Source organism: Balaenoptera acutorostrata, chromosome 11 (assembly GCF_949987535.1).
Source record: "Balaenoptera acutorostrata chromosome 11, mBalAcu1.1, whole genome shotgun sequence".
Taxonomy (NCBI): domain Eukaryota; kingdom Metazoa; phylum Chordata; class Mammalia; order Artiodactyla; family Balaenopteridae; genus Balaenoptera; species Balaenoptera acutorostrata.
In genome coordinates, this window is record NC_080074.1 from 17,748,522 (window position 1) to 17,764,338 (window position 15,817).

The following is a 15,817-nucleotide window of genomic DNA, read 5'->3' on the forward strand; positions in this document are numbered from 1 at the left end:
TTCAGTTTATAAAGTACTTTAATATCTGTTGTTTTCATTATTATGGTATTTCCTCATAGGCTAGACAGGGCAGGTAGTATCTTCATTTCATGGATGAAGAAACTGAGAGCAGAATGGTACGTAACTCATCCAGGATCACACAGCCAGGTTATGACAGATCCGTGCCTAGAATAAGAAATTTTCTTATTTCCAGTTTAGTGCTCTTTTATGATCCTGTGCTCTGCAGCCTCTTGCCTCACACCCTAAAATGGGGAGCAGAACATGGGATGACTCAGAACTCCTGGGGTCAATTCTAGGTCCCATTTTTTCATCTTGGGAAAATCATTTTAACTTCTCTGAATGCTTATTTCTTCATTTGTGAAACGAGCTAATAATATTACTGTAACTTTCCTGTGGGTTGGTTGTAATTAGTGTTGGAACCAAGATTCAAATACAGGTTATCTGGTTCTTGAATCTGTGTTTTTAACCACTAGTTACACTGACTCTTGCCATCATAAAGAGATACAGTAGACTTTAAGAGTAACAGAGTTGTGTAACAAGCTAGATGTACTATGAGATATAGTGAGTGTATCAGCTATTACTTCCAACTCTAACTGAATTTCTAAAGTAACTCAAGGTTTTAGAACTCTGGAGAATGGCTTAAGCTAAATGTTCACTGATGAAACGACCTGTGTAGCTATTCAAAATGTAGATGCAACATCGGAAAAAAGGCTGAGATTTTTAGAAATCTTTATTCTAAAGTGTTTTTTAAAGGGTATCAGAAAATTCTATTTTATTTTTTTCTTACAGCACTGGGAGGTGTTCAAAAAAGTAACAGAAGTTTTCATTTTAGTTCCTGCACTTCTTGGTCTCAAAGGGAACTTGGAAATGACATTGGCATCCAGATTATCCACTGCAGTAAGTTTTTTCCTATACATAAACATATACTGTTTCTCTCTATTGAGGAGAACTTGCACCAGGAAAATAATTTTCTCCTCTGTCTACTGATAAATTTCTGAACCTCAGGGCTATGCTAAGGAGTTATGCCTGTTAATCATGCCCTGAAATCTCCCTGGGTTGTCTAATCTGGGGATTATAGGCCTTCCTTTATCCTGAGAAGAAGTAGCATTCTTGCCCCCTTTCATTCCAGGGCGTTCTGGCAATTATCATCAGTGCTTAAAACATGGGGCAAGTCAGATATTGAGATTCTTTATGGTTCGATGGTTGGTAAATTGTTATTTAAACTTTTTGTGATTGTAAAAGTAATACATGTTTATTATACAAACTGCAGGAAAGGGAAAAAGGTATCAAGAAGAAAATTTAAAACTACCCCCAATTATTTACCTAGACATAATCACTATTAATATTTTGATATAGATCCTTCTATACTTGGATATCTCTACCTATGCATAGGTATATCATAATGTAGATACATACTGTATATTCTAAAAAGAAGAACTGGAATCATATATATTCTCTTTTATAATCTGTGATATCCATTTGTAGATACATCATGATCATCTTTCCATATCAATAAATGTAGACCTATCTCATTTTTATTGGCTGTGTGTTTCTCTGTTGTATAGTTCTACCGCGGTTTAATCCATCATCTGTTATTGAATATATAGGTTCTTTTTAATGTTTTGCTGTTATAAACAATGTTGTAATGAATATTCTTATACATACAGTTTTACATTCTTTTCTTATTTCTTTTGGGCAAATTCTAGGATTGTAATTACTGTTCAGGAAAAAAAAAAAAGTATACTTTTAAGGCTTTAGCCACATATTGCAGAATTGTCATCCATAAAGGTTAAACACTTTTGAAAATACTGCTACCAGCAGCGTTCTGAGGTTTTTTAGTAGCCAAAAAGGACATTGTTTTCTCACTAAAACATTCTTTGCGGGTTCACCATTGTGGAACCAAGTTATGATTAAAACCATGTAGCTAGTGAGGTTCACTTCAATGAGCCATCAGCCCACTGAGCGTTAGCCAAAAATTAACTAAGCCATCGTTACTAATTGCAGTGCTGTTAGTATATGAAGTTTGTTTCTTTCCTTAGAGAAGGTACAACAAAGGAATCTATGAACTAGGAAGAAACATTTGTGTATCTAAAGGTAACCAAGATGTGGAAGCTGAGCAACCATGGTGTTGATAGGAGCCCTCTTTCACTCCTCTTCCCCTCTCCCCGTTTTTCCCCAGGCAGCTAGCTGTGAGTTCCCTAAGGTTTCTTGAGTGAAGCAGATGCTTGGAAAGGAAATGCGTTAAATAATGTTTTATTAACATTATTATTGGCTTGCTCAATTAAGAGAAAATGCTACATATGCCCTATGGAAATTTCTAAGCCCTTTCCTTACATACAAAAGGTCATATAGCCATACTCTGCCCAGGCAATGATGAAGTATTGGGTGTTAGTGAGCTCTCATAATGTGCCAGCACTGTGCTAACTGCTTTACAAGGATGTCTCTTAACAACCCTATGAGATAAACACTATTCCTGTTTTACAGAGGAGTAACTGAGGCTTTGAACAGTTGAGTGATGAAGGGTGATTCCTGAGAGCTATTTTATATTAGGTGGTTAGGGAAGACTTCTCTGAGAGGTGGTGTGTAAGTTGGAGCCTGAATAATAAAAGTGAGTCAGCCATATCAAAATCTTGGAAAAGACCATTCCAGGTTACATTGTATCTAATCAGTGTAATGATGTCAGTGTAATAATGTCAAATATTTATAAGCGTTCTGTACAGATTCACTTTCACAGTTGAGCCTGTGTAACTGTATGTCTATGTAGTAAACAGAGGCCCATGTAACCGTATGTCTATGTACTTTAAAATTAAACAACAAGCTTACAAATTTAAAAAAACTTCTAGAGACTTTCTTTCCCTGGTGGCGCAGTGGTTAGGAATCCACCTGCCAGTGCAGGGGACACGGGTTCGAGCCCTGGTCTGGAAGATCCCACATGCCGCAGAGAAACTAAGCCCGTGTGCCACATCTACTGAGCCTGAGCTCTAGAGCCCGTGAGCCACAACTACTGAGCCCCCATGCCACAGCTACTGAAGCCCGTGCACCTAGAGCCCGTGCTCCGCAACAAAGAGAAGCCACTGCAATGAGAAGCCCGTGCACTGCAACGAAGAGTAGCCCCTGCTTGCCACAACTAGAGAGAAAGCCTGCACGCAGCAACAGAGACCCAGTGCAGCCAAAAATAAATAAATAAATTAATTTTTTAAAAAAATCTCTTTCTGCCTTGGCAAATACAGTATATCCTTTGATGATCTGGAAGTCCAAGATCAAATTTAGAATTCTTGGACTTCTTGGGTTCTATTTTGGAACATAGTGATGTGGAGAGAGCCAGCCCCTGGTCTGACGCTTGCCCCCCTTCCTTCTCCACCCTTGACCCTGTGTCCTGCACTTTGAAAGACCTCACACATACCTCAGACCTCACGTTCATCTATACCCCAACAAACAGCCAGCCCTTGAGCGCTCCTTGGCTTGGGCATGCACCAGTGGTGGCATGGTCTGCCTTCAGGAAGATTGGCTTCAGGAAGAGGCCATTGGGCTCTAGGCCATTTAGTCAGGGAGCTTTATGATCCCAGGTATCTGGAGTGTGGCCTAGAAGGTGATGAGACACAGATTTCGAGTGGGCACACTGCTTGGGCCCTATGCACTCTTCATTCTGAGGAATGGAGCATAGCTAAAGGAGGGCCAAAGTGGGGCCTTCTAAGCCATGGGTCTCAGAGCTGAAGTCCCTCTTACAGAATTAGAGAACTACCGATTCTAGATTCCAGGAGTGAAAACTTCTCTTGGCCTAAGGAAAATTACATGACATAGAAGAGATTTAGAAACTTCCTTGTGATGTACTTCTGCAAGATATTAAAACAGGATGGAAAAGTTATATATTAAGAAGTGTTGCTTGAACAAAGTAGCCATAATATTATACTCTGAAGGTAGCAGTCACAGGACTTACTAATAACCAGTGGTTGCCTACAGAGAAAGCAGTTCTTTTATTGGAACCTTCTTAAGTGACCAAATGGCTGTACCTTGAAGTATACAAGTATCTCTTACATGATATCTGTCCTATCATTCTACTCTTGAGAAGATACTGAAATTGGCGTGAATGCAATAAAAGCTGAGATATAAATGGAAATTCACTACTTTTTGGTGTCTTGGAAGCCAGTCACATAGCTCCATTGTTACACTTTTAGATCCAAGGTTTAAATGCAGATTTTTCTCAAGTGATCATGTGAAGCAGTAAGTATGTGTAAAAACATTAAAATTTAAAAATGTGTTAGGGCAACACCCTTTGACTCATCTGAAAATATTTAGAAAGCATCATTATCAAGCAATATACAAAATTTCAGTTTATGCAGTTATTTCAATGAAATTGCATCATCACTATTAACCAAAATGTCAAACCTGGGAATTAAAGAGGATATAAGTCCTTTATCAATTATATTTCTTTCCTAATATAATTAGGAAAGAAAGCCAAATAATTTGATAACACCATCATTCTCAGCAGCATCTAGACTGGCAAAAGTAGCCAAAAACATTCTTGATTGTCTAATGACTTCATTTGAAAGTGGGCATCTATATAGTATTACAGATATGAAGTATAGTGACCACAGGATCAATCTAGCAGCCCTCAGTGCTAAGAACTTATTTCTCAAAAATTTAATAATAAGATGGTAATAAGATTTTTAAAGTTTGATTAAATTTCACATTTGTTCTAATCTCCTAGAAGTTCATCATATAATGGTGACATTGGTGTCAGCTGAATATTGATTTTAACACTTGGCCATTTGGCATCCAACTGGAATGTGTGTCTAGTATACCTCTAGCTTTTGTCTTCAAAAACAAAACAAAAACTTTTATGTAGTTCTACGAAGGTTTTCAAAGTTAGTGAAATTACATGCATGTGTTCCATCTGCCATCTTTTCCCAGTGATCTACCCTTGCATTATGTTTTAAGAGCTGATGGGTTACCTAGATAGATCTCAATCCAAGAGGCTTTTTGACAGGAGAGGAGAATAAAGAAGAGGTCTTGAAAAACAAGAGTGGTAACATTTAAGGGAGAAGAAAGTTATTAGAATGAGAGTTAAAAGGTGGCTTTAGTTTCATTTTGTTAGAAAAGGAACTTTGTTCTGATAAATATAGTTAGGCATACCAACATTTAAGCAACTTGATAACTTTGCCAGGAAAACTGAAATTTTGGCTAACTTACCTCAAAGAAAATATTTCTAAAAGCAACATTGTTGAGCATTACCCAGCATTTGTTTAGATTCAAATAACAGATTAAACATGCCAATCCATTTTGAAATAAGCCATGCCGGAGGGAATCTGGTTAAAAAAGAATATGCTGCCAATTAAATTGTTTAGTTTGATTACCAGGAGAACTCCAAAGCTGATTAGAAGCTCAGCTCATGGTGTTCACTGCAAGGTCATCTAGCTGGACCTTTCTTTGGGGAGATGGGATGGAGTCGCTGTTTTCCACAGGTCAAGAATTGGGTCACTGATTATAAGATATCTGAGCCGTAAACTAAAGGAATTACTCAGTTCTCTAAGCAATTAAAACACCATAAACTAGATGAATATACCATGTTATCATGGCTTGATGCCATGAGTAGTTACTACTTTTCCATCTACTAATTTGTTTACTTTTATTTTTTGAGGCTATTTGAGATTAGAATGTCCCCTTTATTGCCAGGGCCAGAGACAGGACTGTTGTTGATTTGTTATATTAGTGGTTCTCAAAGTGTGTCCTTCTGAACAGCAGCATCAGCAACTTGTTAGAAATGCAAGGTCCCAGCCCCACTCCAAGGCTACTGAATCAGAAACTCTGGGGTGTGGCTCAACATCTGTATTTTAACAATCTTTCCAGATGATTCTGATACACATCAAAGTTTGAGAACCACTGTGTTACATGAACAGCATGGAGGCCGATAGGGCTGGGACCAAGTGAGAGAGGGGGAAAGTCACAGGGTGTGAGATCACCTGTGGGTCATTGTGAGGACGTGGGTTATTGTGTGAAATGGGAAGCCTTTGGAAGGTTTTGAGCAGTTGAGTGATGTGATTTGATAGATATTTTTAACAGATTATTTTGACTGTTGTGTTGAGACAGAGCTATAAGAGGCCAAAGACCAAAGCAGAGAGGCAAGTTGAGAGTCTGTTGGAATAATACTGCAGGCCAGAGATGAGGTTGGCTTGGATCAGGGTGGGGTAGTAACAGGGGATGTAGTGAGACATAGTTGAAGTCCAGAACTCATTTTCAAAGAGAGTTGTCAGAATTGGCTGATTGATTAGCTGAAATTAAAGACCAGGAGTTGTCACTTGAAATTTTCTCTGGATCTGAGAGGGGTAAAAGTAACCAAATTAGAAGATGGAAAGCTAGTAACTTGTGGCATCAAGCTAAGATGACATGGTATATTCATCTAGTTTGTGGTGTTTTAATTGCTTAGAGAATTTGATCTCAAGTTTCCTAGGCAGAGTACTACCATTCTGATAGAGTGCTGGAGAATCATTGTCAGCTGTATTCCAGTTCTGATGCTCTATTTGCTATTAAAGCAATTCTGGGTTAATGACTTCTCAACAACAAAAACCCCAAAGCCTCACCTTCGAGAGACCCTTCACTGGCTGTTCTCTACTTGAAATTTTTATTACCCTTGACTTTGAGACCCCACACTCTCCTCACTCACCTCTTTCATGGTTTCTTCTTAGTTTACTTTTTCTTTGATCATCCTCTTGATTTGAGGTTTTCTTGAAGTTTCAGTACCTTTGTCTTACATGTTCTCCATCAGTAATTTTGTGTAGTCCACCACTCCTGGCACATTGCTGACTCTCAGATTTGTATCTCCGGTCTCTTTCCTGTCCTCTGGAGCTGATTGCACCACTCACTACATTCAAAATTAAACTCATTATCTTCTCTCACTCTAACTGTGCTTTCTATCATTCTTGTCAGTTTATTAATATTACCAATCACCTCCCCTCTCTCTATCTAGTTACTCTCTAGACTGTCAGTTCCACCTGTGAAATCCTCTTCCCTTTCCCTTATGCCCCGCCTGCCGCCACCTTAATTTAGTTGCCTATTGTCTCTAATTGGGATGCTGTAGCAGATTTCTAACTGTACTCCCTTGTTCCAGGGAGAAGGATGGATGAGTATAATTTTTTTTTTAAACTTAAAACAAGCACAATTTGAAAGTCAGCTCTTTCATCTATGGTCAAAATATAGTTCTTTTAAAAATTTTACAATTTTTTTTTCATTTGTGAAAGTAGGAGTAAAAATTATTGTAGCTATAGAAGGCCAGTCTATGATTACTTTAATCTTTTTGCTCCATTAAAGTCTTTTCTCATTTTTATGACTGTCTGCAGTAGAATCAGGTTAAACAAGCTTATAGGATTTTAAGGAAGGCCTATAAAGATAGAGAACTTAAAACATAAGATATCAGATACAGCCTACTTACTCAATCTGTTGAAGGTCAGTTGTATTTCAAATTTGTTATTCTATGAAGCTAAAGATTAAATGTTCACAGATAAAAAAGATATTCCAGTAAAGTATGTTTCCTGTTTTAACAAGGGAGATTTAATAATGATGAATCCAAATCAACTTTATCTCTCCCTCTTTTACTTCAGTCAAAATTTATTTCATAAGGTATAATGATTAACTTGAATAATTTTTCCTAGATTTTTATCTTTTTAACAGTAGATATATGTTATAGTAGTATGTTATCTACTATGTTATAGTAGATATTCTTACAGATATATAACAGTAGTATATAATTGAAAAATAAACCAAGTACAGTGATTCTATAAATTGCTGGGTTTAAGTTCTGTTATCTGAGCTCTAAAATTTTCTGCTTCTGAATGCTGGATATAAAAGAGTCAGGAATGATATTCACTGTCCTAATGACAGGATTTAAAAAAAAAAGTCTTTAAACTATTTTCCAGGAGTAAATTGCCTAGCACTTTTCCACTCTAGGCAAAAGTGATTTTTGTTGCCTCAAACCTTGATTCTCTGAAATTACTTTGAAACATTCTACCTTTTTAATTCATTAATTGAAAAAATATTTTTGAGCCCTTTCTATATGCCAAGCACTACTCCGTGTGCTAGGGACTCTGCAAAAAACAAACCGGAAAATGTTCCTGCCTTCACTGAGCTCACATTCCAGTGGAGGCATGTGAAGTTGGAAAAAACCTCTTTCCCTAATAATTTTACATTAGACTTCCCATTCAAACTGTGAAACTTCTAAAATAAAGAAAAAAATAGAGCCCCCAATAATGATGTTAATAACTATGGCATAATTTAGGTACCATCACAGTCTCAGTATTATTTCCTAAATTTGGCATAATTCTAAATTATATGTGTTCTTGTCATATCCTGATTGTTAAATACAAATGAGATTGCATATTTCTATTGTTCTTAATTTTGAGGTATGTTTCTTAAGTTATGAATACCAACCCATAGTCATAGCTTTGTGGAGTGGAACTGCTTAAGTTTAATCTAGAACTGTTTCAATCAACTAGATTTTTAGCTCTCTCCCTTCTTTGAAGCTTTGTTGAGGTATAATTGACATACAAGAAACCACACAAATTCAGTCTTAATTTGATGAGTTTCAGTACACAGTATGTACCTGTGAAACCATCACCACCATCAAGACTGTGAACAGATGCATCACCCCTGTACATTCAGAAAGATATTAGGGGGTGTGTGTGTGTGTGCGTGTGCGTGTTTTAGTATATTGTTTTATTATCAAATATTTCAAGCGTGTAAAATTCTAATAGCGTTCCCAATCCAGTTAATGGCAGAATAAAGTGGTTGAGTGAAACTTCCCAGAGAATAACATTTACAAAATCTGGATAATAAATTATTTGCAGGCAATGGAAAGTGATCAAAAGCAGGTAGAAACTAGAGTTTACCCTTAAAAGACCATAACTACAGTGCATAAGAGTTGCAAAGTTTGTGGCTTTTTTTGCTTGATGGAATTCCCCAATCCTTGGGTCTCATGTGGTAGAAAACCCACAGTCTTACCAGTTTGAGGTGTGGCGAAGGTCAGGGAGTCTGGCAAACGCAAAAAAAAGAAGAAGAAAAGTAGGCAGAGATGTGAGAGGGTCCCATACTTGAAAGACAAACACACTGGCTAAAATTTATGAGTTTTTGCATTCTGTTACTATGCACAGCTATAGTGGCAGAAAATTGAAGTTTTGTTGGCTTGAATTATCAGATAACAGAGCTTGGAGGTGACAGAGCAGGTGAAAATTTATGGGGAAATCCCAGCAGCAGAGAACTGCAGAGAGGATGAGCCCCAAAATCTGAGTATTAATTCTCTCCAAATCTTTGGCTGACCATTAAACTACACAGGTGCAGGGGACATCCCCAAAAGGCTGGACTAAAAGTTGGTAGCTGAAGGAACCAAGCAGAGATATGAGCTGCTCCACATTGTGGAAGAGACAACAGTTTGTAGTTTGAGTCTAGGCAAATTAACTGCCTATTAGAAGGAAAATCCAGTTATCCTCAGAAGAACATAGCATTATCCAGAGTTATTATAACATATTATTACACTGTCTAGTTTTTTACTGAAATCACTAGATGTGGAAAGAAACACAAAAGTGTGATTCATATTCAGTCAATGGAAAGTGACTCAAAAGTGGGCCTGGATGTTGGATTTAACAAAATCTTCCAAAACAACTAGTAGTAATATGTTCAAAGAACTAAAGGGAAAAAATGTTCAAAGAATTAAACAAACGTGTCTTAATGAGTGAATGTATCAGATTGGTGATAGCAGAAGAAAGAATTCATGAACTTGAAGATAGATCAATAGAAATTATTCAATATGAAAAATTGAGAGGAAAAAATTGAATAAATATAAATAAAGCCTTGGATATCTGACAAGATAATGATGTTAAACATATATGTGATATATTGGTATAACAAATATGGTAAAATTTTTGTATTTGACAAAACCAGGTAGTGGGACTATAAATGTTATTTTTTAAAAGCATGAAAGCAATTACTGCTGAATGAAATTATCTTTTGAAAATTAAACTTTATTGAAGTATAATTTACATGCAATAATATATGCCCATATTAAGTGTATAGTTTGATGAGTTTTGACAAATACATTAAATATGTAACTATCACCACAAACAAAATATAGAATATTTCCCTCACCCCAAAAAGTTCCCTTATGCTCCTTTGCTGTTAATCCCACTACTGGGTAATCCCTCTGGTCTCAGGTAATCACTGCCCTTTCAGTCACTAGTTTAGGATTTCATATAAATAGTATCATAATTTTTCTCATTGATTATTTGAAGAACAGTGTTTGCCAGGTTTCTGCATTATAAAGTTACATTTTACCTCTTGATATATTACTAAATAACCTGTAGGAAGGTACTTTGAGACTGCAGACATATCCTGTTACTTAAACTTTAGCTAATTATCTTAGCATATATTAATGATTTTTGTCTGAATCCATTTTTACATTGAAGGCTGCTGAATTGTCATTTTCTAACTGTTATTCCTTCTACATTTATTACTTAGCATTCCACTAAGGAAAAGATGTCCCTGTCTTTCTTATCTCCCTCCCTCCCTCTCTTCTTCCCTCCCTCTCTCCCTCCCTCCTCTCCCTTCCCTCCTATTTATCTTTCTTTCTTCCTGTCTATCTATCTATCCATCCATCCATCCACCCACTCTCAGTATGGACTCAGTGGACTCTTATTTTATTCAATGGGTCAAATCCATTACTGCTATTATTCATTTTGATGCCCAGATTGTCTCAGATTTGGCTAGGGGGAAGCCCTTTCAAACTGGTTCCTGTGTTGTTTTGACATGCCCTTATTATGTTTTGAGCACTTTGTCACTTTCTGGCACAAGATATTCCAGGCTCATCTTATACTTTCCCTGTCCCAGCCCTGGAACCAGCCATTTCTCTAAGGAGCCTGGTTTTAGTGGGGAATAGTATTTAGAGATTTTAGGCTTTTTAAGCTGAGTAGTTCCTTACAACTTTTAGATTCCACGTTTATGGTATTTTCTTCTACCATTTTAACTGATATTTTTAAAGAACTTTATGCTTATTTATTTTATGTAATAAAGTTTAACATCATAACTACCCAAGAAGTACCATTTTCACTAACACTAATATTTTACAGGACTGTTTGCATATTTCTAAATTTGATTTGTGGTCTTCATGAGAGAGGTCATTTAGTCAAATCTTCATACTTTGTGCAAGACTGCCAGTGTGTCCTTCTAGATAGATGAGATCAACCTGTTTTAAAACTTCAGAAGAGCAGATTTTACAGCCTCTGGGGGAAACGTACCAATAATCAATGGCTAACACTCAAGGATTATATGCACTTTATGCTCACTTCTCTAAAGGGAAACATTTTTTTCCTAAAAGCCTTTCCCCACTTTCTTCCCATTTGTTTTCCTTCTACTCCTTCCACTTTTTTATTCTTCCTATTATTCTCTTCCAAATGTTTAGTGTCTTACTGGATATAGGCCATTTTTTAGCTACCCTCCAGTTCCTTATATTTTTAGAGTGGTCTTAGTTTATATTATGATTTTCATCTTAATATTCTTTGAATTTTAATGTTATTTATGTTGTAGGACCTACATTTAGACAAAAAGCTGAGATTATTTCTTTTTCTAGTTGCCAGTTTTTTAATTTACCAATTAATGTTTTTAAATAAAATTTCTCATTATACCAGTACTATTTTTTCAGTAATGAAAATTTGAAAAATTCTCTAAAGAACAAAGAAGAAAATAAAAATCATCCATAGACTCATCACCCAGAAATAACAATAGTTTTTTTTAATATACCTATTTTTTGAGCTCAGACGTAGAGAATGAACTTGAGGACATGGAAGGGGGAAGGGTAAGCTGGGATGAAGCGAGAGAATAGCACTGACATATATACACTACCAAATGTAAAATAGCTAGCTAGTGGGAAGTAGCTGCACAGCCCAGGGAGATCAGCTTGGTGCTTTGTGACCACCTACAGAGGTGGGATAGGGAGGGTGGGAGGGAGGCGCAAGAGGGAGGGTAATGGGGATATAGGTATACATATAGCTGATTCACTTTGTTATACAGCAGAAACTAATGCAACATTGTAAAACAATTATACTCCAATAAAGATGTTTAAAAAAATTTAAAAATTAAAAAAAAAAGACTAATACTTCAATGGAGACTTTCAGTACCCTTGTTTCAAGTATTTACATATTAAATGTACATTTTCTAGTATCAATTATAGTAACTATATTTGTATATGTATAACTATATTTGTGTATATATAACAATTATAGTAACTATATTTGTATTTGTATTTCAAGGTCATCTCAACCCACTTTTATCTTTAGCCCCAATAAATCTTGGGTCCTACCCATAACTCATATACTTGAGGGTCAGACAAATAACATACACATTTATGGAGGGGAAGGGTGTAGGGATTATAAAAAGTAGAGACTGCAGACTCCACCTAAAGGCATTCAGATTCAGAAAGTTAAAACCACTGTGTTGGCCGAACAGAGCGCATCTTCAGGCTGTTGGCTATCTCAGCTCTACTCTTTCCTAAAAGACTAGTTAGTATATCTGCAAAAATAGTGGCCTGTTTTTCTGGTACTTTAAGATAGACGTAATTTAAATAAATCTGGATTACACAGAAGTCTTTATCAGATCTTGCCCTAATGTACTTTATCACCTTCCAAGTTCTTAGTTTCTCTAGCTGAGCACCATCAGATCAACTAATCTAATAAAAATAGATCCAGCAAAGGCCTTTAGATAGAGCCTTCGTGCTTCTCCCTCTCTACTCTGAAAAAATATAGATAGTTCACATTAATCCTAGGCTCTGGACAGTAGGGTGGGTTAGCCCGCGTGTTGGTACAGTTTTTACAAGTTGGCGGCAACTAGGGTCAATTTTCTGTGTCCTGCCATACCCCACCCTAATGCCCATACCATAACTGTTTTTCCTGACTATGGAAATAAGTCAGCATTTTTCTAGTTTTATTTTCTTTTTTAAATTCTTCTAAAAGTCTTTTCTTTGTAAAATAAAGTTATTGTTTGTGAATATATTCTACTTTTTAAATTTCACATCATAAATTATGTTTCATAAATATGAAATATATTTTATTTCACATCATACATCAACTTGCTATTTATTATTTATCTTACACTAAAAGGATTACAGGTTCAGAGACTTCTAGACTGGAAGGGACTTAGAGATTGTGATCATCATCATTTATAATACAATTAACTGAATAGTGTGAAGTTGCTCTGTCAGTTGGGTTTGGTCAGGAAAACAGAGCCATGTTATGTATTGTGGCAATAAGGAGTTTAATAGACCAATCTGGGCTTACACAAATGTGGGAGAAGTTGACGTAGGAGGATCAGAGAAACAACCTGAAGCACTGGAGTAGGGCAAGAAAGCCATGGGTGCGTTTTAGTGAAGGGGTCTGGATGCTACTGTATCTGACCAATGAGACCTTCCAAAAATAATGGCCTCTCCTTCACTTCTGCCTTTCAAATCTTAGGCAAGTTCTTCTCACTGGCAGACTGTACGCTGAAGCTCTAGAGAAGGGGATTTTGAGGCATGTCACTGCAGGCATCACTGGTAGTGATGATACCAAGTGAATCTGGCATAGTTGCTTACCTAATTCATGGTGTTCATTCATTCTGTCACCTTCACCTTTCTTAATCTTTTCCTAGACCATGATGAATATGTGTCTCCATTGATCATCAAGCAGTCGTGGAGTCTTGACATCTTGTACTTTTTCACAGAATCATTTTAGATTGCTTCCTATACCTACAGACATCTTTCTAAAAGTTATAAAAAAATAACTAGTTTCTCTCATACCTATTTCTTGAACGCTAAACCCGAGATAGGTTCACTCTTTAAACATTGCTTGTACCTTGTTCACTAGAGCAGAGACTCAGGTTGCTAGAGCTGCAAACACAAATTTTATCAGTAATTTAGACTTTCAGGCTTAGGAAGGAAATAATACAAGTAAAGACAGCAGGAATAATTATTCTAAAACACTGAGAAATCTTAATATGTGCATTTGCTTGATACTTTGAGACTACAGTCGAGAGTGAAGTTAGAGAATAGAATCTTTTCCAGATTGATACAGGAAGTGTTGATGTAGCACTTAACCTGTTGGTTTGAAGCCAGTGAGCTAAACTCTAGTTTGTCCATGGTTAACTACCCATAAATAATTACCCTTATATATCTCCCACTTTACCCATTCATCTGTCTTCAGTGAACAACCATGTAATGAATAATTGAAACCTGGCTTAGTATATTTTTAATGATGATTGCTTATTGCTTTCCAAATGACTGCATTAGAAAAACTTGTCAGTTTTGGATATACATTTTTTGAATCCTAAGTGGTTGAGAAGTATGATTTAGCTTACAGAGCAATTGAATATGTGAATAATAATATTATTTTTTGGAGGATATTCTTTGATTTAGCCAACAGATGTATACATTTTAATAGTGAAGTACATTATCAAAATTCATATGTGAACTGAATGAATTTTTTATTGATAACAATTTTAGTCATGACTCAAATATAAATTATGTACATATGAATGATTTATTTATATCTGGGTTTTTTGGTCAATAATTCTTGAAATTACATAAGTTTCATGATGTGGAATTAAACGCTAGCAGCTAAAAATTATGTAATTATTTATGTTGGGCCTCAGTAGACAAAATCTGGCATGTTAGTATGACACTCGATGTTAGTTGTAAAATAACATCAGACGGCAGGTAGATAGTACTAACTGGCCCACTAGTTCTTATGAGCTAGTAATTAAGTTAAAAAAAATTTTTTTTCTAAACATCTCAGGCAAGCCGAGTGTGAGATGCAAGACTTGTAGTGAATTTAAAATTATATTTAACGTGCAGTGTGAGCTCATCAGGTATACTAAAGGATTATTTTTGGCTTTAAGACTTCATATGCTGTTTAAACAGAGTAGAGAGCATGTGGATTATTCAGTGATACATGAAACTATCCATCTTAACAGGTAAATATTGGGAAGATGGATTCACCCATTGAAAAGTGGAACCTAATAATTGGCAACTTGGCTTTAAAACAGGTAAGTGATACATATATTTGTTTACAGATCTTGAGTTTTACCTGTAAGAATGGAATAAATTTTAGTGCTCTTAAGTCTACCATTTAATTGTCTCAGGGGACCTAAAATAATAATTGGGTACTATGAACAAGTGATAGAATAAATGGATACCCACGGCTTCTGAAAGTTTTCTTTTCCTAGAAACTGATCAGATTCTTCTAAATATGAAAAATGTATAACATGCAAAATATAGAATAAATATATGAAGTATCTTCTACCATAAGTATGTAATAGAGCCAGAATTTGAGTTAATATCTGTACAAATAAATATTTAGCACTTCATGGCTTAGGTGCTGTTTTTCTACTTTGATTTTTTTTTTTTTTCTACTGTAACAGCTCCTTTACTTTGCAGTGAAAATTGATTTGTATATTCTTTGCCTCTGAGTCCATGTGGGATTTTTTTTTTTAATTCAAACAGAAAGTCACAAAAATTATAATCATCCTCATCAGTTCACTCAGTCCCATGTAATTAATTTTTTTTTCATCTTGATCTTTTGTTAGCACTTTTATGAGTTCATCAGTTTTTCATTAGAGTTCTGAAAATGCTTATTCATTCAGTTCAGCAGTACAATCAGTTACCAGAAACCTGTACTTGTCAGAGTCTTTTCCATGAATTCCTTGAAGATGAAACCCTCTTATAGGAACATGTTTGCAAAAGCATCAGAGTACACCCAGAACTGTCTGTAAATGACAAAAGACTTAAAAATGACCACGGTTAAAGATTTGA

At 35.9% G+C, this 15,817-nt stretch overlaps 1 protein-coding gene across 5 annotated transcripts in view; it reads left to right on the top strand.

Moving 5' to 3' along the window:
• SLC41A2 (solute carrier family 41 member 2) overlaps window positions 1–15,817 on the top strand; it is a 147,849-nt gene that overhangs the window by 48,818 nt on the left and 83,214 nt on the right. For all 5 annotated transcript variants that reach the window (XM_007165751.2, XM_007165750.2, XM_057556701.1 and 2 more), the window contains 2 exons: window positions 790–897; window positions 14,980–15,051. In XM_007165751.2, coding sequence (XP_007165813.1) covers window positions 790–897; window positions 14,980–15,051 — 180 coding nt within the window. The remainder of the gene's footprint in view (window positions 1–789; window positions 898–14,979; window positions 15,052–15,817) is intronic.